Source organism: Acanthochromis polyacanthus, chromosome 7 (genome assembly GCF_021347895.1).
Source record: "Acanthochromis polyacanthus isolate Apoly-LR-REF ecotype Palm Island chromosome 7, KAUST_Apoly_ChrSc, whole genome shotgun sequence".
In the NCBI taxonomy this organism is placed as follows: Eukaryota; Metazoa; Chordata; class Actinopteri; family Pomacentridae; genus Acanthochromis; species Acanthochromis polyacanthus.
Window position 1 is genome coordinate 9,405,371 of NC_067119.1, and position 27,972 is coordinate 9,433,342.

General features: G+C 40.7%; 2 protein-coding genes across 2 annotated transcripts; one reads left to right on the forward strand and one right to left on the reverse strand.

The window, feature by feature from the left end:
- The first annotated feature begins 31 nt into the window (after positions 1–31).
- hspb8 (heat shock protein b8) lies at positions 32–23,138 on the forward strand. The gene is made up of 3 exons (XM_022208447.2): positions 32–3,594; positions 7,778–7,841; positions 20,939–23,138. The coding sequence occupies exons 1-3, from the start codon at positions 3,162–3,164 to the stop codon at positions 21,111–21,113; spliced, it is 672 nt and encodes a 223-aa protein (XP_022064139.1). The 5' UTR covers positions 32–3,161; the 3' UTR covers positions 21,114–23,138.
- Positions 23,139–23,889: 751 nt separating this feature from the next.
- On the reverse strand, positions 23,890–27,731 carry si:dkey-1k23.3 (heat shock protein beta-1). Its single transcript, XM_051951314.1, has 4 exons — positions 25,744–27,731; positions 25,309–25,372; positions 24,963–25,083; positions 23,890–24,531 (listed from the first exon to the last, which is right to left on the reverse strand). The coding sequence occupies exons 1-4, from the start codon at positions 26,084–26,086 to the stop codon at positions 24,043–24,045; spliced, it is 1,017 nt and encodes a 338-aa protein (XP_051807274.1). The 5' UTR covers positions 26,087–27,731; the 3' UTR covers positions 23,890–24,042.
- Positions 27,732–27,972: the final 241 nt, after the last annotated feature.

Sequence of the window (27,972 nt, forward strand, 5' to 3'; positions counted from 1 at the left end):
AACTTTTTTTAAATCAAATTTTATCCATTCTTTCCAACATAAGAGAATAAGTATTTGTCGTTCCATTACTTGGCATCTCTGCACAATGCGCTATGCTGGAAATGATAATTGGCAGATAAAGAGTGGGGTCACAGACCAGAAACGACATCAGTAAAAGTTTATTCACCGTTTGTGCAGTGAAAAACATCTGTGACAAATGGAATTTCTGGCTTGTGGAATTTTGCTCCACTTTTTCTGAAGGGCTAGGTGAAGTAGACAAACATTTTAGGGAACTGGATCATGTTGTCAGACACTTTCACCCAAAGCATCCTGCAAATGTTGGATGGGTGACATATCTGGAGAATTCATAGTAGGGCTAGAATATTTACTCCACCGAAGAACATGGTGGAGCTATGTGATGATCGGTGTATGTTTTTCTTTCTGTGAATCCGTCTGTGTGCAACATTACACAAAAACGTACTTACGCATTTGGATGAAATTTTCAGGGAAGGTCAGAAATGACACAAGGACCAAGTAATTAGATTTCAACAGTGATGTGGCTTATTGTCTGGATCCACGGATTTGTTAAGGACTTCCCGTTGCGAGATAGCGGCACGGCGATACTGTAACTATGACAACAAATGAACGCTACGTCAGCCGCCTGGCGATGATCACATGATTGTGATCCTGCTACAAACTGACCGCTGCCGACTTATCAGGACTTATCCATCGGAAATCATACAAGGAACAATTGATTAAGTTATATGGGTGTTTGCGAGTCCCATCAATTCCCACCACCCACTACATATTGAGGTCATGTGATTCGGTATCTGTACATAATGTACACATGCATAACACACGCCTGTGCTTAGTGCAAGGTCATTTTTTCATTAAAGATTTCATCCAGCGGAAATGATCCAAAGACTGAGCAGTCTTGGCAGAGTACTGCGCTCTCTGACTGCTTTTCTTGTTTTTTGCTGTGAGGAGGACAGTCAGTGCATATTCTGGAGACATGAGGACGCTTCAATTGAAGTTGGAGAATGCACAAAACAACCATAGATGTGAGGATTTCATCTCGATCTTGTTGGATGTTGATGTGCAGACTTTGTCCATGGCATAGCCCTGCTTGACTTCTCCGTACGATGTTGACATCTGCATACCGAGTCCCCAACTTCTGCCATCTGTTCTTGCACAGCAGAAAAACAGATTCATCAGTGAAAATAACCATCCTCCCCCTTGCTCGTGTCTACTGAATTTGAGTTGTTGCCAACTGGAGTCGTTTTTAACGCCGTTCTGCAGTAAGATCAAGGCCTCACTGTAGGCGATGAGATTGCAAATGAGTTTTCTAACAGTTTGAGCAGATATTGTGTGGCTGTGCACACCAACAACTTACAATTCTGCAAATTCAGTTAGCAGCACAAGCAAGGCTCTAGTCAGGAGAAAATAACCTGGATAAGTGCTATAAACAAGATCAAGGGAGCACAGATAGCTCAGCTGGCTGAGCAGTCGACCCATAAACAGGCTATAATCCACGACGTAGCAGTCATGGTTTAAATCCAGCCCATTTACTGCATATCATTCCCCCAGTCTTCTACGTATGTTTCCTGTCTCACTTTCCACTGTCCTATATAGAATAAAGGCAAAAAGGAAAAAAATCTTCAACTTTAAAACAAGTTCAAGTGTGGAAATAGGACCATGGTGCCTACAGGCAGTGCAGATGTGATAGGACTTTTCTTTTTTTGCAGTCTGTCAAGTGCAAACGTGTTCAGTGAAGAGCTGGCTTTTTAGTCTTTTCCTTAAGACTGAGAGAGATTCTGCAGATGGAACAGAGTTTGGTAACTTGTTCCACTATCGGGGAACCACAGAGAAGAGTCTAGTTATGGACTGGCCCTGTTTTGATGATTGTATTTGGAGCCTTTAGTTGGCCAAGCATAGTGAGCAGTAGGGAGTGTAGACCTGGATGAGAGAGTTCAGGGAGGAGGAATCTGTTTCCATTGTAAGTTTTGTAGTTGATGTGGACAGAAACTGGAAGCCAGTGAAGCGATCTGAACAGCAGGGGACGTGCTGTTTTAGGCTGGTTGAAAACCAAACGTATCTCATCAGCAGTCAGAAAAACTGATGCAATTTCGACAACAGGTGGAGTTGTGGACGTTCAAGTGTCTGACTACAGCCTTAACTGACACCAACATCCAACTGGGCTTCCTCTTGTCTACTGTGGCATCGTTTTATTTGAATAAAGCTACCTTTTAGAGTGAACGTTATTAGTCACTGGTTAAAAAAGTGTCTATGAACTCATCACACTACCGGATCATTCCCCTTTAAAGCCACAAGGTTTTGCATAAACTCAGTGCTTAAAATGTGTCATCAGCTGAACAGCTCTACCCTTTTTTTTTCTGCACATTTGGCTAAATATAACATTTTTCTAACCAGAACAAGAATTGAGCCTTTTCTTTAAGTCAAAAAAAGACTCATGTTTGGTTCAGTGTAGATGCCATCTTTACAAAGTTGACTTCTTAGTCGTTTTGTTTAATCCGTTAAGTGACATCAGAGCGTTTGAACCAGCAGCTCTGCGTTATTTTCTATTAAAAAGCCGGTGAGTCACCAGGAGGAGGGAGCTCCAGCTAAACGACATGTGGACATGGTGCAACTTAGTTTGGTCAAAGGGAGGCTGGTCTTCTGTCAGCTGTTGCTCCTCCACTGCAAAAAATATCCACATCAACAAATCATTTAGTCTTAATTTAAGGTCGTACAGGTCATTTAAAACTAATAAACAGCTCAAAGATTTGTTTAGGTGAGAACACGCCGCTGTTTTCTGAAAGTCTTCCAGTGTTCATGACTTTTACATTAGTGCTGGAATGTACTTTTTGCAGTGTGGCAGCTCTCCAGAGCCTCCCAGCACTTTCCCGACACTTGTTCTGTGCAGACTCATCGTCTGAGGAAGACCAGGCCGGTATAAAACCCGCAGCCAGAAGAAATGAGATCAGTTCACTTTGAGGTTTAAGAAACTTACGGTTCACTTCTGAGGTTATCTTTGGATCAGCAGGTGATTTGTTGCGTAACAGTGATGTGCGTAATCCAAAAGAGATAAAGTTTTACCACGCAGAGAGTTAAGTACTGCTGTTTTTTTAAGAGAAAGGGGCTATTTTTTGCTTAAGTAACCGAACTTTTCCTAGCTTTTGGACATGGCAGAGGGAGACTTTTACACGATGGGAAGCCGGCAGAGATTTCCCAGAGACCCGTTTGGAGAATTCCGGGATCAGTCGCCTTTCAGGGATCAGCTCGCGTCTCGGTTTATGGAAGATGAGTTTGGGATGCCGCCTTTCCCCGACGATCTGGCGATGGACTGGCCGGGCTGGGCTCGGCCGGGTCGGCTCAGTACGCGCCTCAGCACGTCGCCCTTCAGCAGCACTTTACGCACAGGTTTCCCCCCGCGCCAGTCCACCGGAGGCCCCGCGCTGTACACCAGCAGGTACGGCGAGCCCTCCTCCCGCAGCTCCCCCACCACCACGGCCTCCTCCACCGGCGGGGAGCCCTGGAAGGTCTGCGTGAACGTTCACAGCTTCAAACCAGAGGAGCTGAACGTAAAGACGAGAGATGGATTTGTAGAAGTGTCAGGTGAGTCTGGATGGTTTTTTGTTTTTTTTTTAATTTTCTGAAAGATAAATCATCTTTAGGCCACCTGCAACTTTTCACTTGGTGGTGTTTGTGAAGTCTTATGGTCCGTGACTGGAGGTCAATGTGAACCCACCTGATGAGTTCCCACTGTGACAGTCATCAGTTCACGTTAATATGAGTCAGTTTTATTTATAGAGCACTTTAAAGACAACACCTGCTGTCCAGAGCGCCTTTAAAGGGGGTGGATAAAAAAGGGTAATATTTAAAGCATAATGCACAGAAAGCGCTTCAAATAGAACGTAAACATCACATCTAGTATAAATAGTATTGTATAGTTGTGTTAAACCCCATCAGCACACAGAAGTCACACCCTTAACGGTGTTCATGTCATGGGCATGTCATCAGCATTTGGAGCAAGAAAATGTGAAGAAATTAACTTTGCAATATCAAGAAGAATCTGTTCTGACAAGTCACTACATTTTTTTTTTTTTTTTTTTAGAAATGCAGAAAATTTTAACACAGAATCAAAAATTACAAGCCTAATTTTAAACACCAGCCAAACGTCATGTAGAGAGCTGTGGACAGATCAGCATCGATCCATGTAAAACACAGTGAACTAGCTGAAAATATAAAGCACTTTGTTCAAAAAACAGCAGAGCAGTAAAGTCAAAGGCTGGAATTCACCAGATTTGATGAAAAAAAAATTAAAACAACACCTTAAATATCTCTCAGGATGCTTATTCTGTTTAATCAGGCCAAGAAATATCAGCTCTTTCACTTTGGCAGCACAACTAAAGCAGTGCAATCAAAGTGCCTCTGTGGTTTAACATGGTCTCTGCATTAATGAGTCTTGATATGCAATAGCAGGACAGATTTTGGGGACTGGGACTCGCAAGTTGGCAGGCAGATCCTCAAGCTTAGACACCTGTTTCAGATTCTTGGAGAATCACTCCCTCAGCCACGCATGAGCTCGATTTAGATTTAAGGCAAGGCCCGTGACAACAGTCTCTGTTTACAATAAGACAAGCGCTCGCTGCCTCTAAACACCACAGAGACTGTTCTGGAAACACGACCTCGCTTTTATCCAGCGGTCCTCGTGCAGGTTTGGTTTCTGTCGGTGTCACACGATTGCTGGAGTAAGTTGGAGAAATTGCTTCCTGGAGTTGGCGCCTGAGAAGACAGCTGAATTCCAGGGATACCCAGAGCTGAAGAGGGCACAGAGGACAGCAGGCCCCCCGGCTCTGGGTTTTTTATAAACACATTGTTGGTATGCCAGTTGGGTCATTCAATCAGCGCCATGTTGGGCCTGCCTGCCTGCCTGCAGTGACTCAACCTGTTCTAAAAGTGTGGCAGAGTATGTAGTACAAGCATGTTAGAGGTGCTCAGTATGAATGAACAAATCTTTAACACAGAGGCACGTTAAAAGCTTACCAAGAGGGCAAAGATTAGCTGAAGGCCATTACTGGTTAAACACAAACACACTGGGGAATCAGAAATGTTTAATTTTTGATAGAGGACGGCGTGTCTGAAAGAGTCGTTTGAATCTGGTTACCTCAGTTTCATACCCTACACTGTTCAAATTACCACAAAACAGCTGAAACCGAGTGAATATGGGGCTAAAGACGACGGAGGGTTGCTGAGATATTAATTTTAGCAACACAGGCTCCTACAAGGAACATGACAGCAATAATCCTTTATTCTGATGCATTAATGACTGCACTGTGCTGTCTTGGCTGTGCCAATAACGTCTGTTAAATGCAATGAGCGAGGACAAAACATTCGATTAAAAGAGATTGGGGTGGATGGTTGGGTCAACAAAGCATCAAATTTTTTGTTATTTCCTTTTCACATCTCTAAAAGTGTCTAACTTGCAAACAAAAATGTATTAAAGCAACATTTCAATATTGGACATTTGCCTGATGAAGGTCTAGTACCTTCATCAGGCGAATGAATGTTTACAAGTTAGACAGTGTGCGGGATTCCAGTTTTTCTACCTGTGAGATGTGCTCGTCTTTCTGCAATGCCTCTTGAAATAAATGTGTGAATCGTACCCATGAGTTCACGTCTCCAAACCGTGCAGTAATCCTCACATCAGCAGATCAGGAAGCAGTCGTATGAATCACGTGTGTAAAGGTCATGTTGTTTGTATTTCTTGTTTTGGAATGCTTTGACAGAAGATGTAGACCTTTTTGATAGATGAAAAACTGAGCAGATATAGATTTAGAGGAGGGCAACCACCAGCAGACATTTTAAAGTAATTTGACAGATGCACTTCAAACCTGAAATGGAGTGAATTTACTCATGACTCAAGACTGAAATGAAGAAAGCAGTGACCAGGTCTGTACTATGAGTTAGCAGGGTGTTTTAAGTCTCACATCAGAGTTTTCAGTGTCTCTATGGTGGCTGGCTTTTTAACCTGCTGGATCAACACGGTGACTGATGCCGCACGGCTAACTGGATCTTTAAAAGGTTCTGTTTAGAGTTCTGGATTTAAACCGCTCACCGGTTCGTTTTCTGACACTTCTCAGTGAGTGATGCAGATTCTCAGCTGAGGGAAAAGGTTGCATCTGCAAACCTGTTGAGTTGTACATTAAGAACACCACTGACCGAAGCTGTGCAGATGCAGGATGATTTCTGTTTGTGTTGTTTTGCCAACCGACACACATTCATGTGGTGATGCAGAAAATGCATGAATAATGTTTTTGTGTTTGGTCCTGATTTGCTGTCAAGTCCATTTACATCAATAGGACACAGATGAGACTATTCTGTGGGTATATCACAAAGAAAAGTCAATAAATGGCAATAACTTCACTTTGAATTGGCAGAAACCTAAAGTGATTTTCTTGTATCCTTTACTAAATGCACTTCCTGAGTATCATGTTAAAATATATGAAGTTGAAGAGCTCTAATGTGCAGCTGTCATGTTAGGAATAAGCAGCTGTGTTGAGACTCTCTTGCATCATTTGCACTAAAAGCATTTCTTTTTGCCTTAATACATTTTGACAACAACATAGCTTCCTATCATAACAGCCTGATCCTCTTGGCTGAAGTAGGTGAAATTCCTCCATTTTTATGGCGGCATCAGAGCCTAATGAAGAAAACAGAGTTAATAAAGAAAGTAGATAATCACCGTCATGATACACATTGTTTTGGATTTGGACCTCAGGTTTTTGTTTAGCCAGTTAACAGAAATAAAGCCTGGCTATGTTCATCTAGCTTCATTTAAACAACGGTGTGATAGCTGTGCTGTAACACAAACTACATACGTTCAGTAGTCGGTGACGGTGAGGGTTTGAGATTACGTGCTTTCTGATCCAGTGCAACAAGCTTGGCTCATGTCTGTAAGTATAAAAAGCTGCATCTTCCATCTGCAAATATGAAATCTCCACCCAAACCCTTGGTACTTGTAAAGGCAGAAAACGTCATCCAGCTCATTTAGATGCCGCTCTCCTTCCAGAACATTCAGTGCAACACATCTGGAATTTATTATCTGTGTCGTTTAACGCGAAGAGGCAGAAGGAGAAGCTTCATTTCTGTGGGAGATAATCAGTTTTGCTTCTTAAGTCATGATGACGTTTTCATAGTAAGCTCATGGCTTCGCTGGTGATCGCTCCTCTCCAGTGCTTCGGCCTCGATCTCTCCAGCATTTTGAGCATTCGAGGAGCGTCGCCGTGGGGGTATAGGGTAACACACAGTCTGCCTGAAGTGCGCTGGGGGGGTCGAGGGGTGAGGCAGGCCATGCTGCCGGCGGCAACGTTGACATTTAGCAGCCGGGGAGCAGCTGCTAGCAAACCCGACTGACAGACAGAAAGAGTGAGAGAGGCTTTCCAGGAGTGGATGTTCTTCCTAATTCTGACCAACATGCCTGCGTGTCCAACTGCAGGACAGTCATTCTTTACAACAAGAAAAAGAACATTTCAGCATCGGGATCCGCCCTTCAGGTCCCAAAGCAAACACAGTGCAGGGATTGAGCAATGGAAAACTGTGTGTGCCAGGGGAGATGTATTTTGAGCCCATTTATATCAACACTTTTTTCATTTGTATCCTTACTAAAGATTGAAAGAGTTTCCTGATCAGTGTCCTGTTGAGCCTGTAATACCGATTCATTTCTGATCCATCATCATCTCTAAAGTCACATAAGGCTACTCAGCTCATCTGCTGATGTCATTTTATTTCCCAACAGGAAAACACGAAGAGAAACAAGAAGAAGGAGGCATAGTGACAAAGAATTTCACAAAGAAGATACAGTGAGTATAATTTCAGTGTTTTCACAGCATGTTTCCTTTTTTTTTTCTGGATTTCTGCACATTCTGAGCAACAAAGGCCTTCACTTTTCACCAGAGTTACAACCACATATTTCACAGCTTATAATTTGTAATCATTTAGAGTGGGTTTTTTAAAAAGTCTGAATAATGGCATCATTTACTGGAGAGCTGTTTGGTGAACTGCTGAGCTATTATGACTATGGAGTGGCTTTCTTTAACAGCTTTGCAGGAACAGAAGTATTAGCAGCTTTTAGTTTTCTGGTGATGTCACGGCTTAATTATACAGACCATCTTACTCTGTACAACAGCTATGAAATTATACATTTATCATCAGATCCACAGTTGAGATAGGAGGGCTAAAGGACGAGGGCAGAAAATAATAAAACTAAACTCTGCGATACAAAATTATAGCTGTTTGTCCGACTTTTGGTTGATTGCATATTTAACAGCTTTTCAAATTGTCTGTCTTCATCTGAACTGCTTCATAGGCAGGTAGGATGGTTTTATATTAACACACAGCAGCTTCTGGTCATTTTTGCACATCTTTACTCTCATTTTTTTGCTGCACTATAAAGTCCTGCCCTTCTATGGAAATAGCACAACGACGGAGAGGTTTAAAGGATGAAAAAGGAACTCAGAAATGTCTTCTGTGTACATTGTGGAAAAAGGGAGGGGGCATGAGTTGAATTTACTTGATTATTTTACAAAAATTGAAAGAAATCAACTTGTACAATGTTTTTCCAAGTGGCCACAGGTGTGAGATGGAGTCAGCTAAAGCTGCTTGGAACATGGTGGAGCCTGGATAAACTTAGGAGGCATCCAAGAAAAGCTTCTGATGCTGGAGATAAAATAAAGAAGAAAGTCAGCATTCAGAGAAAAGCTTACAGACTGTTAAAGAAAGAAATCACAAATGAGGAATATAAGGGAGCTGGGATCCTTATAGTAAAAATTTTCTGCATCTTCATTATTGTAGATCAGGCATAAACGCAGGCTATGATTAATGCATGAAGAGGATTCATCACTAATTTCACTTTAATAAAGATAGTGTTGTTAATGCTGTTCTTGCCATCACAACTAAACGCTGCAGTATCATAAACTTTACTCACTGAAAGATCAGAAAAAACACAAATTTTATTAGTTCTAGACTTTGCAAAACAAAGAGGAAGAACAAATCAAACCCTCTGTGGTGCTACATGCAGTATCTACTTTCTTATTATTCATACCCTTACTAATAGGAATAAAGGTAAATCAAAGCTCAGTCAAGTGCATTATGAATGGCATTATGAATGTTGTATCAGCGGATGTCTGATTAAGTTTTGGCTCCCAAACTGATCTGAATCACTTTATTATTTAATGTCTGGCGATAGCATTTTCATAGATAATACACACTTGAAGTATTGTAAATTGACTGTAGTACCTCCTTGGGCCATCAGGTCAAGCAACTTACTGTTTATTACTTCGCCAAGGACGTGGAGTTGTGTGACAATCGGCGTTGGTTTGTCTGTCTTTGTGCAACATTACTCAAAAACGGAATAACGGATTTTGATGAAATTTTCAGGGAAGGTTAGAAATGACACAAGGACCAAGTGATTAGATTTTGGCAGTGATGCGGCTTATAGTCTGGATCCACAGATTTGTTAAAGGTTTCTGCATCATTGCGAAACAGCAGCACGTCGTCACTGTAACTACGACAACAAGTGAACACTGCATCAACTGCCTGCTGATGATCACATGATTTCGATCCCACTACAAATTGACCACTGAGGACTTATCAGGAGTTATCCATCAGAGTCATATAAGGAACAATTGATTAAATTGTGGGAGTGTCCGAGTTCCATCAATTCCAGCCAATCGCTACATATTATGTCATTCCATATCTGTACATCACGTACACATGCCTGTGCTCAGCCCAAGGTCCTTTTGTTTGTGGGTACATCTATATTAAATGGTCACATTCTATGGTGCCGTGATTTCTGATCATCAATAACTAATAAACAAATGCCGCATTTCTAAAAAAAAAAAAAAAAAAAGAAGCTACATTTCTGGCAATGACAAATGGGGGAAAGAACATGCTTGGCAGAGTACTGCGCTCTCTGAGTGCTTTTCTTGTTATGGTAGCGACAGAGGAGGCAAGCAGTAATGTGTTTGCAAGCAGAGAGCATTATGGGAGTTTAGCTAGTAAAGGAGCACTGTAACACAGACTTGTACAAGACTTATTAACATCAGTCCAGTGGAGAAATAGTTAAAAGAAGCTGAGATTTAGTATGACAGTGGATTTACATCCCAAGTGAATATTTTATGGCCATTTTTGTCACATTTTTTGCATTTCTGCTTGACCGTAGATGTAAACAAACAATTTGGCATAGGTTTGCACAGATACTGATAACCTCAAAATTCCTGTTTTTGAGATTGTGCTGAGTGTGTCCCCAGCCGTGTTTCTAACCACAAAAAGTGGGAAAAGGTGTCAGTATAGTATAGTTTGTACATTAAGAAACTGATGATGGAAGTTCCCCGGTGCAGGTTTAAGCAGTCTATTACAGCAGTGGATTCTTATGTTTCAGAATGGTCTGACTCTCCAGATGTAGATTGTGGTTATTAACTTGCCATCTCCTTCCCTTCTGTTTTCCTTAAAAACAACCTCAGGCTAGCAACCCGCATGCACAACTTTTGCAAAAGGTTTGGATCACACACTAAGGCAGCCCTGCTTGTGTTTTTTGGGTGAGCTAGCCATTTTAGTGACAGTGCTTGCATCCCTACAAGGAAATATTTCTCCAAAACAGTTCCCCTATTACTATTTTGACGGGACAACTTTGATGGCTTTGCTTAGCACCGCCCAAAATAATTAGATTGATATAATGAAAAATACACCAGCTAGAGGAGTTGAGTGGCTATGTGTTGGCAACCAGAGAGCATTATGGGAGTTTATCTTGTAAAGAAGCACTGTCACAGAGACTTGTGTGAAGTTTTCTGTCATCAGGCGAGTGAATTAACAGTGAATAAGCTGAGATAGAGTATTACAGTGACCTTACATCCCAGGTGAACACTTTTTTAAACATATTTGTGGCCTTTTCTATATTTTTGCATTTAAACAGATGTAGACAAAAAACTGGGCATGTAGCAGAATGATGAAGAGGTGCAGTCAGACCATTATGCACAGAGATAAGTCACTGCCAGAGAATGGTCTGACTATGCAAGAGTAGTTTAGAATTATGAACAACAAAGCAAGGATTTTGACATTTTTCTGTTACATTAATAGATAGTGGAGTCATGCAAGTTTTCTTACTGAACAGGTTCCCAACATCCTGCATCTATCAGTGATGTTTGTTAGGCGGCATCGTTCTCCACCTCCCACTTGAAACCTTTTGAACAGCTGCTCCTGAGTCATGTTAAACTCCATTGACATCAGCACTGGAATCCTGAATGAAGATGAAGCACTGGTGTGTAAAGCAGGAGCGTCTTCTGGAGAATATTCATCCTGTAGCTCATCCAAGCCAAACAGGAAACACAGAAGTTTCCACAGGCTGCCCGGTTAATTGGGCAGTGGGAAGACTTCAAACAGCAGCGCTAATCGCTGGTGCGAGTCGCCGTCTCGCTGGTGCGTCACTCCAGCCCTGCTAATTTCCTGTTGGCTAATTAGCAAGCAGGTGTCCTAGCAGCGCACTGTTCATATCACAATCACTTTAATTGGAATGCCTTCAGATCAGGCCTGTGCTCCTGAGCTCATCAGAACCTACAGTCAGTGACGGCTGAGTGTATGGGGGGGAGGGTAAGAGTGGGTCATATATAAATAACTGCCCTTGATACAGAAATCCACACCGGCTGTAGGAGAGGCACATCACGGTGAGCACATTATTCTTTTACATACAAGGTTTAGCTCAGAATCTACTTTTCACTGAAGGGGTACAACTTTTCGTCTCCTGTTTTTGCAGGTGGTATCAATACATTTTATACGTGTGTCTCTTTTTGAAAAGAAAAAGGAGCCATGATGCAAGCAGCCATAAGACCTGTTGATTTAAAAATGCTGTTTAATCTCATTACTACCTTCACTGTATCCATTAATACACTTTTTACTCTCTGGCAGTTCATTTTTACTGCAAAATAAAATCCTGCGCCTCTATGAAAACAGCACAGCCGTAGCTAGAAGCAGAGAGAACTCAAACATACCTTCTGTGCAGTATTACAGTAATCGTACCGTAAATCATAAAAAAGAAAGAAAAAACAATATTTGAATTCTTTTAATATTAAATATACTGAAATGAAAGAAACAAGAATCCACCATTTTCCCAGTGCCCACAGTTGTTACTAACATTGGGGGGGAAAAAATGAAGGTTCATTTTGCTATAGATATTTAACTGTTGACATGTTTACAACTTCTACATACTCTGCATTTCTAACCTGGTTCTGCTAGAAAAACATTTCACCATGCTGTATATATCTTTCAACCTGCTATCAGCTCCTCTGTGCACTCTTTTTGAGGCATGCTGCTTTTAATATATTTATCAAATATGCTTTATTTTCCTCTTAGTCTCTCCTGACATCTCCACTCTGCTCTGTGCGAACATTGCCTGCAGTTCATCTAAAAACTTCTTGAATTTTTGTCGTGACTGCCGGTCACAGCTGAGCATGGGTTTTTGTTGCATGAAGGAGCACATTATTTTTACATTTTTGCTGAATCAGATTACTATAAACTGTTCAAATTTGGTAACGTTTTTATGGACACATGGAGAACAAAGTGATTTTGATGATTATTCTAAATGTAGATTTGGATTATATTCCCAACAGAATGGCATAACACAAATTATTAGTTCAATAACCATCAGGAAGTCTGTTTTTACAGTTTCCTGCTTGGACAAATGGTGTAGTTTGGCTAGTTTGAAAAAGAATAAAACCTTAGCTTTCAAAATAGCAGATGAGACTGAAATAAATCTGCAGCTATTTTAATAAGCAATTGATAATTTAAGTAATGTGTTACATACGTTTATTTCCTCACAAATCATTTGTAAGGTTGATTTATAAATTCCAGCATTGTTTATGTCCATGCATTCATTTCTCTTCTTTCCTTTGCTGGCAAATAGCAGCATCTTACTGCTGTCTGTTATCAGTACTGTAGTAAGACTGGATCAGATCATCTCATGTGCATGCAAAACACATCAGTCACAGGTCAAAAACTTCAAAATGTCAATCATCAGCAAGTTACAATTGCTCAGCTGGGACCATTTGTTAACTAATTTTATTATATATTATATCGGCCAAACTGTATTCCTCCACCAGGGCTGTTTATCTACACAAAAACTACTCAGCTGCATTTCATGAAGCTTAGTGGAGAGGTGGAGCATGGCCAGAAGAACCCATTAAGGTTTGGTCCAGATCCCAAACGTTAAAACCGCAAGATAGGGAACTGACCTTGGTGGAGGACTTTACTCTCTGAGTGCTCTTCTAGTGATAAAAGTAATCCTTAGCGGATACCTCGAAATGAAAATGCAGAATTAACGTCAGCAAAATACACTAAATTTCAATATGTAAAGCGGTTTCTTATCAGTCAGGGGCGGCACCAAAGGGTGGCCCATTCAACCACATACAACCAAGTAGTTCTAATCAACCAGCACAAGTTTATACTGATTTTATAGCAACTTACAGATGACTGAAGTGTATAGACATGCTGTTTTATGCAAGTATGGATTCATGTTTTTACTAGTTAAAGTGTGTATGATTTAGGTTTAACTGTGAATTTGGATGAAGCTCTTGTACAGACTCTAACAGACTGAAACTCTGGAAACAAATGATAGAAAATGCAAAACAATGTAAGACTGACTCAGAACCTGCAGCGAGAATTAGGAAGCAAAAGGCTGGATGAAAAGAATGTGATGTCTCGGACTGGGTAGGTGTTTTAAACAGAGCAAGGACAATTTAAGAGTCTTTCAAGAGTCCCACATGTACTTATCTTACGTCATTTAAACTGTAGTTATCTTTTGAACTTTAGCAAAACTTAAAAAAAAATACAATTTCAGCAAAAGTCCAAGATTATTTTTTTTTGACATAATAAAGCTTTTTATGCTGAATATGAGTTGTACTCCTTCATTATACTTTGGCCTGAAATGACGAGAGCATGTGACCAGAAAATGACTATTAGGTAAAAGGCTGTTTGCTGAGAAAAAAAAATTCACAAGACATTCAGCCTCTATTATTCCATTAGTACATTATGGGGTTATTAGGAGGAATCCATCAACATATTGGCAGCATTTTAATGCCACAGCAGGTTAAAATGGAGCCTATTGAAAGTACACCAACACAGCATGTATGTAGTTCAGTAGTGATAACTGAAGCTGTGCTTACTCTGAATATAGAAAAGTACACATAAGCATAAAATGTATATGTACCTACCACCCATTTGGAGTAAGACCATTTTCCAACATCTCATCCAGAAGTTTTGGAAGGAGCGTTTTTTTTTATTTTTCATTACTGAAATCAACAATTATATCTAACACTTAAGTTTAGCTCAGCCCCAGTTAATATGAAAACTAACCAAACTATTTAGAAGTTAGTGTTCAAAATATTCATAATTCTTAACAAAGTTGAGTGTACAGTATCCATTCCAGTCTTTAAATGGGAATACAATCTCGCTTTAAGGCTCATTTTGTACCGTTTGATCAACGTGCATTCATATTTGACTCCAGTTCGAGATAACGTAACTTCAAAATTCTAAATTGCATCTAGCACCTTAATAATCATCAAAAAAAATCCAGAGTCTACAACTAGAAATCAAACCCAAAATAACAGAAAAATCTGTGACTCGGACACATAACAACTGGAAACAATCGTACAGACTCCAGTCAGCTCAGCTATTCAACAACCTCATCTCTAAGTCCCACACAGCAAATGTACTTTATTAATGTTACGTGCCACCACTGCTATAAATAAATTCAAAATGTTGGTGTACCGAGGGGGAAAGTACATGCTCTTCCAAAGTCCATCAACAAAATTACTGCTGGAATACAGTCCTGATGAGCCGATGAGTCTGAGGGCGGATTTTTCAGCTCCGCACAAGTGAGCAAAGTGTAAGTTATTAACCGAAAACTGTTGCTGTTAAATCAGCTCTGAGGGCAAAGGTAACTGTGGAACCTCAGGTCAAGTAGCTGCGAGGAAGCCTTATCTCGTTGTGTGTGGTTTGTTATTCAGAAATCAGACTCTGTTTCTACTCTCATGAGACTCCTGATACTACCGTACCGAGTCGGTGTGTCTGACTGTGTGGGAAGCAGCGTCGAGGTTATATGTTCCACGCAAACGCTCATGTCTGCTTTCGCTGTCTTGTCTTCCTCTCTGCTCCTGAATCTCTGCAGGGGAAAAGCATATTGGACAGTTTTTTGGCAGCTGTACAAAATCAATGCCCAAGATAAACTGTACGCTTGCCAAAGTTAAATAAACTCCCCGAGCTGGACAGATAAAGGTTTCTGCTGGAGTCCTGCGTAATGGGCTGGCTGAGTGATTTGACTTTGTCAGAAGGGGAAACTTTGCTTCACAGCAACTGGCTCCTTGAGGGAATGTTGGTGGGGGGCAAATACATGTGAGTTCATTGAAATTAAACAAGATGTATACTCACTTAGACCTACTTTTATTACTCTCCTTAAAAAAATTAATAGATTCTTCAAGAAAACCACAACAAAAAAATAGAATTAATATTTGCCTGAGGATGATTTTCCTAAGGGTATTCTTACAGAACACTGTCCAATCAACATTACAAAACAGTTTTCCAGATCTTATTGAGACCTCAGATGATGTTTTATTACGTTCCTGTAATGTAACATATAAAAGGCAGAATATATTGCATTTTTGCTGAGGGGACACATTATAGAGCGCTCTTCAGTAGCAAAGGAAAGATGTTGTCAATTCAACATTAAAGCTCGTGTCCGGAGTTTGAATCGCAGCGTCTCCCAAAACACTGTTGGTCCCTCCCTCTGATTTCGCCCCTTTATTTGTGCACGCGCGCAGTACATGAGAGGAGTGCCCGGAGTGCTGCAGCATCTCGCCTGTTTTGCTGTTTTCCACTCCTCTACATTTAGTACATTTAGTCAATAATAAAGGAATTACGTTAGAATGCTGTATTGACTTGTCCTGATACCAAAATAACATGAATCTGCTAGGACGAACGAGTAAAGTTTCAATATGTGATTACACTCATGTATCCCTCTCTATGACGTTGTTTATCAAACTTAGTGCATTTACGTGTGTATATGTGTTACATTGTTTATTTATTTCTATCTAGAGTTCAGAATTGCATGACTCCTCTGACGAAGAGTATGTCCCAGACGCCCCAACATCTTCCTCCAGAGGTCGGGCATCTAAACGAAGCCATCAGGCGGGCTATGGAGGCCGTGGTCGGGGAGCGACGCGAGCACCCCGAGCCAAAAAACGTCCTGCAGTCTCTTGGCCTGACAAGCCGTGGGATTGGTAACTTTTCTGGAAGTTGCTGATCCCTGATGCTCTCTCCTTCACAAGCAAAACAAATGTGCGCGCGGTTGCGTAGTGCGTAGTGCGTAGCTCGCCCACCTCTGCATGGGCTTGCTTGCTGTGCGCGTAACCTTTGATTGACAGCATGACAAAGCTGAAGCTCGAACTTGATTGGTCGGCAGCAACCGGCGCTTTTTGGAATAACATGGGGGTCTATGAGAGGAAGGCGGAGCTCAGGAATAAATTTTCATATCGCGTCATACTAACATTATATTATAGTATCAAACTAGACTAACACATTTAAGCTTTGTTAAACAATGATACATAAATTGAAAACAAACGGAAACTCCGGACAGCAGCTTTAAGGAAAAATGCTTTTGAAACATCATGACGGAACGTTCTCTTTAAGATGTTTCTGAACTGCGATATATTGAAGTTGGAACAGTTTGCCTGCAATGTCCTAGGGATGTTTCCGAGGACAACATTATAGAAAATTCTACAATAACATGCTTCCACAATGATAACAAAGGAAATATGCTTCAACGTGACATGTACAAAAATATACTCAAGATGTTCTCAAGGCATCAGATGACAGAACATTCTCTTTGATGTGTTTCTCTCATGTGAAACATTAACAAAGCTGAAATATTCTGCCTGCAATGTTCTAAGGACGTTTTGAGGAGGTTGTGGAGGGAACACATTATAGAATCTATAAACTGTTCTATCAATGTTACATGATTACAAAGATACAGTAGTAGTAGCTGTAATAATAGTTTCCGTCTTGAATGTGACTGCACAATGTTATCACCAAATATTGTTAGAATATCTTTGGTTATCCCACCAAGAACATTTTAGGAGCGAATAGAAAATAAAAAACTGAAAACTTGAGTAGAACTTTCCTAGACTGTATCTGGAAGTTCTGAATGGCATTATCAGGCGATAGAATCTCTCAATAACTAATTGATGGATTGAATTTCAGTACAGACGTCCTAGCCTCCTTAAGTTTTCATAAAAATATTGTTGATCCACTGACTTTTCATCTAGCACAGCAATGGAGCTGAATTTTGTGATTCAGAATTAAAAATGTCTAAGTATTGATTTTACCACCGCAGGCTTAAAGTTTACTGAAATATCTCAGTGTCTACTTAATGGATCGGCACAAAATTCTACACAAACATTAAGGATTTCTAGAGAAACCTACAGGCTTTTTTGTAGCACCAGTTTTGGTAAACATTTGAAGTGCTGTAAAATGTAGGATACACTCTCAAGCTTCCCATAGGATGAATTATAATGACCTTTTTAAGTCTCCCATCCAGTGAAATCAAGTGTTTCTACCTTGTCAACATGTCCATTTGATGCTTTTTATACATTACAAGGCATAGCATGAGTGATATGAGTCACCGTGGCTGAGCATTTCTAGCTTTAAACTGCAGTGTAACAATGGCAGTGCCATAAACCTGCAGACTTCTGGGATTTCAGATCCCGTTACAGATTGGAACTGTAGCACCGTGTCTGTGTGATTTTTTCCTGAGATGTTCCAAGCACAGTTTGTGCACGTAGCACAGGATCCCTGGAGAATTTAGAGCTTCCGACTGTTTGGGCTCCATCGGTGGAAAACATTCTCAATCCAAAGCAGTTCCAATGTTTGGCTGCAACTACTTCAATTACAGCCCTTTAAATGATAAATTGTAAAGGTGTGGATGTTGGATAATTTCCTCGTACAGTCTGTCCTCATACCAAGCATTTGTGTTTAAGCACCATTTGTTTTCCTGCCGTGTGAATTGGCCTTCGGGCACTTTTATGGGATGAAAAAAAATCATTTGTATTTGAAATTTTAATACACAGAGATGACTTTTTTAGGGAAGATTCTTTTCTCTAGTGCCACTATCTGGTCGAAATAATTTTTGTTGAAACATTCCACTACTTTACAACCAAATACCTGCAAGATTATCTGTCATCTATCATCTATCAAAAAATACAACAATAGAAATAGTAGAAACACAAACAGGCAGTAGAATTGTAGCTGCTAAGTATTAGCATGTTAGCATTGTCCCTGTGATCACAACGACTATGCTGATACGCTAATGTTTGTGTTAGCATGCATGATTTTGCATTTAGCTGCAGACTGCAAGCTCTTTGTCTTCTTTTATGGTTTCAACTGAAAATATATCACACACTGCAGGTATTTTCTACATTACATTTGCAAATGTTTCCCCATAAACAGACTGAGTAGACCGAGTCTGTCACTGCAGCAGCAGACAATAACTGCCAGACCCTGAAATCTCATTCTGAAAATGAATGATGCTGAAGATGTTTTTGTCCTAAAGGTGATGAGAAAAATGACAAAGCTATATTTAGAAAACTCTGCAGTGAAGAATGAGTGAGTCTGATGGTGTCGTCCTGCACGGAGACAGAACTCGACATGAGTTCTAGTGTTGTCTTTAAACCTCAGGGCCTCCATTTACCCTCCGCTGGCCTGCCAGCTTATCTCTTTAGACCTATTGTGTTGCTCTTGTTCTGTCTAAACTGGATTTACTATAATCCCTCTTTTAGATATTGTTGTATTATTGTTATAGCTTTCTCTTTACTTTTTCTTTTCTGACACGCTAGAAAAAAATCAGTAACTAAACAGAATTTGATCCTTTCAAAATATTTTTAAATAGATTAAAATGTCAACTGAATTACAAAAGGTGAACGTTTTTGTATTTACAAAAACAAGTAAAACATTTGTGTTGATGAAATGTGAACGTGAAGTTACATGTCTAATGTAAAATAGCTTTGAACACCTGTGACTATGAGTGACCATGAAATTTTAACTTTAGTTTTTAGGAAAATTACATTTTATTGATTCATTTTTACATTAAAGCACAAAATTATCGTAATTTCACAAATATTTCTTTTCAATTAACTAAATAAAACCGCTAAATTCAAGTTTAATACTATAAAATAAGTTCTAAAATCAGATACAGTTAGCAACAACAGGAAAGGCGGTTCTGATTCTTTCATTTTTACATAGATTTGTTTCTTAAATGAGAATTATCTTGCATATTTACAGACATTTTCATGACAGAAATATCTATCAATCTATATATCTATCTATATTTACAAGTAATTTTATAATTTTTACACACATAAAATAGCTTTCTTAAACATTAAAAAGCTAAAGAAAGAAGAAACATAACAGAAAATGATTTCTTAGTATGGGACATTACTGTTTTTGTTAAAAGATAGCTATTTTATCTGATTTTACCACATGTTTGGACAAATATTGTTCTTTTACATTTTGTTTTTTACAGTGTTATGCATCCATAGCTCTTGGTTTCGTGTTTTCATGTATTATCAGATAAAATGTTTTCTTCTGTTGTGTAGTTTTTTAAAGGTGTTACTGTTTTCTATGATCTGTGGCCTGGAAATGATTGCCAAAGTGAATTTTTACAGCTCAGCGACACACCATGAGTGATGTCTGTGTTCACAAATAGACCTGACTTGACCCGACTGTCTGCTTCGGTGAGGTTCTCGAGTCCATTCTGACTTTTTCAATATTTCACAGCGGAGTGGGAGCCAGTGGAGCGTCCTCGCTAATTAAATGGAGGGCAGAGCCACAGTCTCCTCCTCTGAACGCAGCAGCCTGGTGTTTATATTAACTCTGAAAACCTCTTGGCTGCTCTCACTGAGGATCTTCAATACCCATATTTGGCCACAGTGTCTGACAAAGAACAGAGTTTGCCTGCGTGTGTGAGCCTCTGTGGCAGTTTTTAGAGTGCTTTCATTCCAGAGTGAGGTGTATTTTTTCTGAAAATAAGCTTGAATTTACTTTACTGACAGAATACCAGCCTGTTTTCTAATTTAAGACGCTAAAATATCATGGTTCCTAATGTGTGCATGCAGTGTAATGGAATACAGCCCTTGCATGCTGCAGCTTTGAATCCTTGTACAAGTTGTAGAAGCCAATTATCCCATTCTGCTCTGGAAAATAGAAGGTTTTCAGCCTGAGAAGTGTCAAATAAATAAACAGTGCAAAAATTAGCAGTTGCCTATATGACAGATGATAGCTGCAGATTAGGAAAGTATACAGCAGTTTAAATCTACAGGTGTCAAACTTCTGCAGGCAGCTTCAAAGGAGGCAATCTCATTAATTGGAGTCTGACTTCATTTTGGGGCAAAACCTCACACCTACCCTGATCAACCTTGTGTTTTCTCCTCTTTGTGGCAGAGCTGGAGACTTTTTAATGAAATCTAGGGCTGGCTTTCAGCTCATCTCCTGAGTGGGGGACTTTTTTTTTGTTGTCTAGAATGAGTCAGGGAGGACACAGTGACTGTTTTTAATAACAAAATCATGAGCCAACTCTCCCCTAGAAGCACCAAAATCATCCAACTGGAGGCCGTTTATGGGCACTGACAGTGTCAGTAAAAAATCCCAGCATTCAAAAATGTTTGCACAGCAGCTCCCGTATAGAGGACGGTGTCACAGAGTTTTGTACGACCTCCAAGGAGGAACTCAACTGTTTCACTGTTATCCTCATTTTGTTCCTCCCACATGGGCTTTAAAACGGAGCCTAAATATTCTCCGCCAAGTAAACTTTTCCCACTTAAAACCCTCAAATCATCACTTCTGCCCTCTTCTGTTTCCTCAGGATCCCCATAGACGTGGACCCTCTGACGGTTTTCGCCTCTTTGTCCCCGGAGGGCGTCCTCATCATCGAAGCTCGCCAGACGCCTCCATATTACCTGTTCAGCAGCGACAGCTCTCCGGGTGGAGAAATGCAGGAAGTGGAGGCTCCCAAACCCCCGGAGGCCCCGATGGTCTAAACTTCGTGAATAACATCCCACTCAAGCAATTACGAGTTTGATATTAAACCTTCAGCTTCATGTTGTTAGACACCTGGAATCAAAATGTATGAAATGTACTGAGTCCTGTTTCAAATTAAAGCTGCACCAGGCAGTTTTTTTTTTTTTTTTTTTTTAATGTTGAAAATATGCAGCAAGGTTTGAACCTGCTGGTCAGTGTGGGGGTTTCTGTGTGCAGCTTTTATGTTCTCCATGTGTTTGCGTCGGTTTTCCTCTCGTGCATTTTAGGTTAATTGGTGATTCTAAATTGGCTGTAGGTGTGAATGTGAGCGTGCATGGTGGCCCTCGGATGAACTGCCGACTTATACCCTCCATCAGCTGTGACGGGCTCCAGCCCCCCACGGCCCTCTGCAGGATGAAGCAGGTACAGCTAACTGCTGATCATTTTTTACAAGCTGCAACAATGAAGAGCCTCAATAACAGCAACACTGAAGATTGTTCCCAAGTTTGCCTTAATGAAGTTGTGGTTCACGCCAAACAATCAGTATAATTATTAATTCGTCTTCATCATCTTCTTCTTCTTCTTCACATTTTTTCTCTCACTTTTATCTGTTTCCCAAATCCCATAGTGACATCTTCAATTGTTTTTTATTTCTATTGTAATTGAAGACTAACAACAGGGGCAAATATTCTCCTTTTTTGTGGTATTCATGCTCAAATTAAGGATTAATCGACTTTCCAAGTAGCTCCTGATTTACTTTCTGATTTTTTTTTTTCAGTTGTTTTTCTCTTAAATTTCAGTACAAATAATGAAAAAGCAGTGCTTGTACTTTTTATGTTTCTCATCCCTAAAGTGCCTTTTATAACCAAAAACCAAATAAAAGTACAGATCGGCTAATTTGACTGTTCTGTTGAAATTTGTCTATTTTCATGATGAACAATTTTTTAAAAGCCAAAGAGTGGCGACACTTTATTTTAATTCCTGTATTTTGTGCACAATTACTTAACAAATGGTTTGAACACACCATAATGACGCTGGAAGCCAACATAATGACAGATTTCTAAGAGTTTATTATGTCTTTCATGCAACTCCACATGTAGATTGTATCCAAAGCTGGTTTCTATGTGACCCCAGTTATGAATAACCAATAAACACGTCCAAGGACATTCTGTCTGACTACCACGAATGTTATGTGAGTTTGGTTCAGTCTAATTTAAACTCCATCACATAGTCAGTTACATAACAAAGCTTTAATAACATCCAGTGGATTGATATATGATCACACAAAACAAAGCAGATGTATCATTATAAAACTACTGTATGTGAAATTATATTATGAAATTTAGTAAACAGTTTGTAACATCTTCTTCTTTTGAGGGGTTTTAGTCATTGTTTGGTGCCTATATTAATTATCACTGGCCTTAAATATGCTTGCATTATGGTGTGTTCTAAACAATTTACTGATTATATACTGTTTGAATATGCAAAATAAATTAGATGTTTAAAAACCAGGGGCTACGTTACAAGTCCTAGCACTGTCAATAACCAAAATATTATTATATATAAACCTCTAAAGAATCCAATTTTTTAATTCATGTTATTGTGAGGTGCATTTAATGGAAGAGTATTGCTATCTTCTGTGGTTATAGAAGCAACAAATGTGCTTTTATTTATTAGAGTGCATCGACTTCTTTCAGGTGTTTATCTTCTTAGTTGCTAAATGTCACTTAAAGTAACATTATACGTGGGTACACCCCCTCGGGACGCATTTGAGGGTGAAACGTGTGCATTAATACTGTATTCTTCCAAAGTGTATTGTAAATATGCATTAATACGTGTCAATTCATTATAAATATTAATCTGAAGTGTTTCACCTTTTGCAATATGGTTTGCATTCTTCTTTTCTATCTGAGCGTCTGAGGAAGGTGGCTGCATGATGGTCGGACCGACTTGTTTTTTGCCAAAGATGTTTGTTTCCTGCCTCCTTTCTTCTCTTGATGTCTTTGTATTGACTGATGCAATAAAAATGTCCAGCCAATCTCCCAGTGTGTCTTAACATCTGTGTCTTTCATTGAGAGCCGTGCCACTCGCGGGCCCGGTTCCAGGGATCCAGAGAGCCCGTGGTGTTATTGTTGGATAACAGAAGGAATTGGGCAGCAGATTAGCAGAGGGCTTAGTGCTGGGTGAGATTGGCGCTGCTGTGTGGCTGCAGAATGGGCCCAACTCATTGAGGAAACTCTGCCAGAGCTTTTGAATGCGAGTTGCAAAAAATAAAAAAAAAATTGGGGCAGTTCCATTGCATGTTGTGTGATGCAAAATAATGTAATCTCGTCTGTGTATTGGAATCAAGAGATCAGTCTGAGTTTAAAAAGTTGGGAAACTGTGGAAACGACAAAAGGCATCCACAAGTTTTTGGCTGTGGCGCTTTGTGTGATGTGTGTCGGCTCACATGGACTGCTGTGTTTAATGGTGTCAGATTATATGTGTGGACTTCAGTTATGCTGTTGCCGTGGTAACAGCAAAACTGGACCAGCGCCAGTTTCTCCTTGGGCAAGTTATTCATGTAGAAGTGACTAATGCCCAGCTGTGCAAACTTACAGTATTTGACTGTCAAAAGCCCTTCACTGAAACAGCTTGATCATGAAGCTCACACAGTTTCAGAAGTAATTGTATGATTCTCATAAATGTGACCACTCATTATTCATAAACAGCTGCAAAGTCACACAACTAGCCAACAATTCGCTTTAGGACAATGAGGATATAATAGCATTTGGTAGCACAACACAGAACACAATATTTAGCATTTTCACACCTCATGCTTTATTGGAGCTCCAAAGACAGCATGGTTATACGGCTATTGACTAGAATGCATCTGTGGCACTGACGCAAGACAAGCTGTGCAGGCTGTTTCAGGATTTTGCCTTCATGATATTGTGTTTTATTGTGTGTTCACTCGGTGTGCTCTTGCTTTATGTCGGCAGCCTCCAGCTCCTGGCTCTGGACGTCGCTCTGTGGACTGGCGCCCAGCTCCTGCTCCACAGCCTGGGTGATCTCCACGGCAGCTTCCTCTGAGCTCGCCATTACCTGGATCTCTCCATCCACGGCTGCCTCTTTGTGCTCCAGCTGTTTGGACGTTTCCGGGCCTTCTTGGCTTTCCAGCATTTCACGGTGCTCAGGAGAATCTTGAAGACTCTCTGTGCCTTCGTCGTCTGCAGGCACTGAAGGGTGGCTCTCTCCAGCTGGCTTTTCACGGGTCTCCTCCTCCTCTTCCCTCCTCTCTTCATGCTGCTGAAGTCCAAATGAGGTGCTGCCAAGCTGGGAATCTGACGGAGACGTTTCTGCTTGATCCTCTGAAGACTCTGGGTGACCTGGTGCTGAGCAGGTATCTGCATCTGTACCAGAGGCCTCTTCTTCCTCTCCAGTACTTCCTTTTTCCACCTGCATTTGTGCAAAAATCAGTCACAATAGCTCAACTTTCTTGCCCCTCTTTAAAGCTGAATTGTATGCCAGACTTTATACCAAAAAATAGATGTAATCTGCGAATATTGTATTGAACTTGTCTTAAAAATCTTTGTATTTTTGCTTTTGTTCTGGGAGATCAATACCACTTTCATGTCTGTCTGGTAAACACTCCATTGTAGTCGCTCTTTCTTGTGTTTCTTAATCTTCGTAGTTGTTTGTATGTGCTGAACAGCTGAGATGAAACCCATTAGTGAGCTTTGGACTGACAGACTTTGTATCTTTCAGACAGCCAGGCTAGTGTTGTGCTAACCGACTGCTGGCTCTAGAATTACAATTTACCAGACAGATGTGTCAGTTTTATTGATCTTCTCTTGGCAAGAGACCGCAGACTTCCCAGTTGTGATCACCTTTATAGGAATGAGGATGGCAGCAGGAACAGAGGTTTCAGGAACTGGAGCTTCCACAGTCAGAATCCCATCAACTGAAAGCGTCGACGTGATGTTGGTAACATCCACCTCAGCTGGGAGTCTGAAAATGACACAACAGTGTTTACAATGTCACTACATACAGAGTGCAAATACTGAAACAAATGAAGGTAATATCTAATTTTTCAGCTCAGTGAGCATCTTAGAGATCAGATAGTGTTTAAAACTTGCCCTTGGTGCTTCCAGTGCAGCTGCAGACTGGTGTTTAAGCCTTAATCTGTGTCAGATTCATCATCTGCAGTTTAATGCCAGTGTTTACTTTGCGTACCTGTATTTCCTTGTAAAACATCTGGCAATAAATCCATGCTCGTCTGGCCGCTCCTCGTGCCTCCCTGGGGATGGATTACCGTTTATGGGGAAGAATGTGAGGACACACAGAGGAATCAAGCAACACGGAGAAACCACTCAGCACAGAAATTAATTTCTGCCACAGAGCTGTGACTTTAATTTCCCCAAGCACATTATTTAAGCAGCTTTGTAATTTTTGTTACATTCAGCGTTCTTTCCGTCACTGTTTGGTTTTAAGGGGGTTTATTCTGTGAACTGTGAGAAAAGTCTATTGAGATAACTCTTTGAGATTACACCAGATAAGAGTATTAATATTTGTATTAAATATAGAAACTAGCCTGGGTGTGAAAGTAATTAGCAATGTTAATAAAGTGAACTTTTTTCCAGGTGTTTAATTAACAGAGCTGTCCTGTACCTTCAACCTCCAGGAATCCGTGTCTGACGCTGAGAGAAATCTCCGAGGGGGAGAAGTGAGCCACGTCCATGCCCACCCTCCACTTGCTGATCTTCTGGCCGTTATGATGCACAGACCCAGAGATGTAGGGCACGAAGAGCGGAGCGGGTATGAAACATCCTGCCAGACTCCTCTGGAGCCGCTCCACGTCCATCCACCGAGCGTCCCCCGGCTCCAGGAGGGGCGGCAGGCCAACATCCTGATTGAGAAGCCGGCTGGGCTGCCACCACTTCCTCAGGGGGTACCAAGGTGCCCCCCTGCCCTGGTCCCCACACGACATCTCTGTTTTGGCCTGCTCACTCATATTGCAAGAAATATAAGGAGACAAAAACCAGCAGCACCTCTTCTGAGTGAGTAACTTTTAAACTCTTGTGGTGAGATCCTGGCAATTAAAATCTTCCTAATGAACGAGGGTGAACGATGAAAGGAAGAATGGCCAGAGCTAAGTGTGGTGAGGCAGAGGGATCTCAGAGGGGTTTTATATAGTGCTCCTGTCTGTTTTAGCACTTATTAAGCGCTCATGCCGATCCCATGAGGAAGCTGGATGGGGATGGGGGTGATGGGTGTGGAGGAGAGGCCGCTACCTCTCGCTGGCCTGAAGAAGGCGGCAGACTAATTAGTTGTATTTATAACTTTTAAAGGCGTGATGGCAAATAGCGATCAGTTGGCTGGTTTGTGTTTGAACTGTTGCGTCTGTATACTGAGGTCGTTCTTCTCACATCCCAGTGAACTCTATTCTGTCAGCGGTGACTGGGCTCCTCGGTCCCACCATGAGCTGGTCACGCTGCCTCTTTCACCCCTCAGAGGACACAAACAGCCACACTTTGTCTGGAGCATGAAATATCTCCACAAAATGCTCCTTTTTCCGTGTTATCTGAAATACAAAGCTCCCGTCCACTCCATTCTCCCTTCGCTCGGCAGTTTCAACAGGATTATTATTGTTCCCTTCTTTTATCAAGTGTGACAGACTTGTCAGTGGTTCATTTTTACAGTCGTGCGCCCTGAGATCTTGGCATACTGTCCATTGGAGCACAAAACAGATTGAACAGATGTTTCTGACACTTTGTGCGATGCCTCACCCACAGATCCTGTCTGCAGGATACGCCGCGAGAGGGTAAATTGGGATTCTCTGCTGCTGCTACTGCTGGAGTCGACTGAAAAAATTGGTTCTTCGGTTTGAAACATCATTAAAGATCTCTGCTGATGGAGAGGCACATGGGGCCATAAGGTGTTCATGCTATCCTCCAAGACTAGTTAGCGGGGTAAGAAGAAATTTAACAGTTGTTAGCACAGATGAAAACAGAGGGAGGAATTATTATACTGTGACATAACTGTGAAATAGCTATTACCAGAGTCTTATTTAATTAAGAATTTGGTAAAAACACTAGAATTTCATATTGCAGCTTGTCTAAAAGTGTTTCCTGCTATGAAAAGACACAGCTGTTCACTGCAGGTCTTTCTGATATAAGGAGAGCTATGCTTGCAAAAAAAACCAACAGAGTTAGAAAAGAAAATTTTGAAAAAAGATGCTGATTTTACCCTAAATTAAATAGTTTATTGTGAATCTGATTTTTTGCCTCTATTTTTATTATCTTTTCTCTTCTGTCAGCTGTTCTTTCTGCTTAGTGAGCGTATTTTTCCAGACTAATTTGCTCTATGCAGCTGTATGTAACAGAAAACAGCATTTAAACACTCACTAGCCGAGCACACGCAGGTTCCAGATTCCACTGATGACTTCCTCCTCTTCCTCCGGCTGTTAATTAGTGGCGCAGGGTCGAAGCAATCCAGTTCAGCGGGGTAAACTCTGATCTGTCCTTCCTGTTTTCCACCACTTTTTGTTTTTTCTTCGCCTGTGTCATAAAATCGAGCACAAGTTGATTAGAGTGTTTCGTCTCAAACCAGCAGGTTGAGGTTTTTCAGTTGAACCTGGAGCTGCACAGACTGAGATGATGCTGAAGAGGTGGAGCATGAAAAGGTAGGTTGATGGACTGATTGTACAGAGATGGGAAATGATTATTGATTTTGAAACATTATGCTGATGTATTAGTTTGGACTGGTCACACACAGAGGGGTGATTCTGGCAAAACTACTACAAAACCTTTAGTTCGTTTCAGTCGATAAAATCACAACATTTTCATTCTCATTGGTGGTTTTAATAACACCTGTAATCTCAGTGGTGAATGATGAAAA

What these genes read in the sequence shown, in the direction of transcription:
- hspb8 (XM_022208447.2), top strand. Translation starts at nt 3,162, where the DNA reads ATGGCAGAGGGAGACTTTTACACGATGGGAAGCCGGCAGAGATTTCCC. An exon ending in TGGATTTGTAGAAGTGTCAG is followed by an intron (nt 3,595 to 7,777) that starts GTGAGTCTGGAT and finishes ATTTCCCAACAG; the next exon opens with GAAAACACGAAGAGAAACAA. An exon ending in AATTTCACAAAGAAGATACA is followed by an intron (nt 7,842 to 20,938) that starts GTGAGTATAATT and finishes CTGTTTCCTCAG; the next exon opens with GATCCCCATAGACGTGGACC.
- si:dkey-1k23.3 (XM_051951314.1), bottom strand. Translation starts at nt 26,086, where the DNA reads ATGAGTGAGCAGGCCAAAACAGAGATGTCGTGTGGGGACCAGGGCAGG. An exon ending in TGTTTTACAAGGAAATACAG is followed by an intron (nt 25,084 to 25,308) that starts GTACGCAAAGTA and finishes TGTCATTTTCAG; the next exon opens with ACTCCCAGCTGAGGTGGATG. An exon ending in CCATCCTCATTCCTATAAAG is followed by an intron (nt 24,532 to 24,962) that starts GTGATCACAACT and finishes GCACAAATGCAG; the next exon opens with GTGGAAAAAGGAAGTACTGG.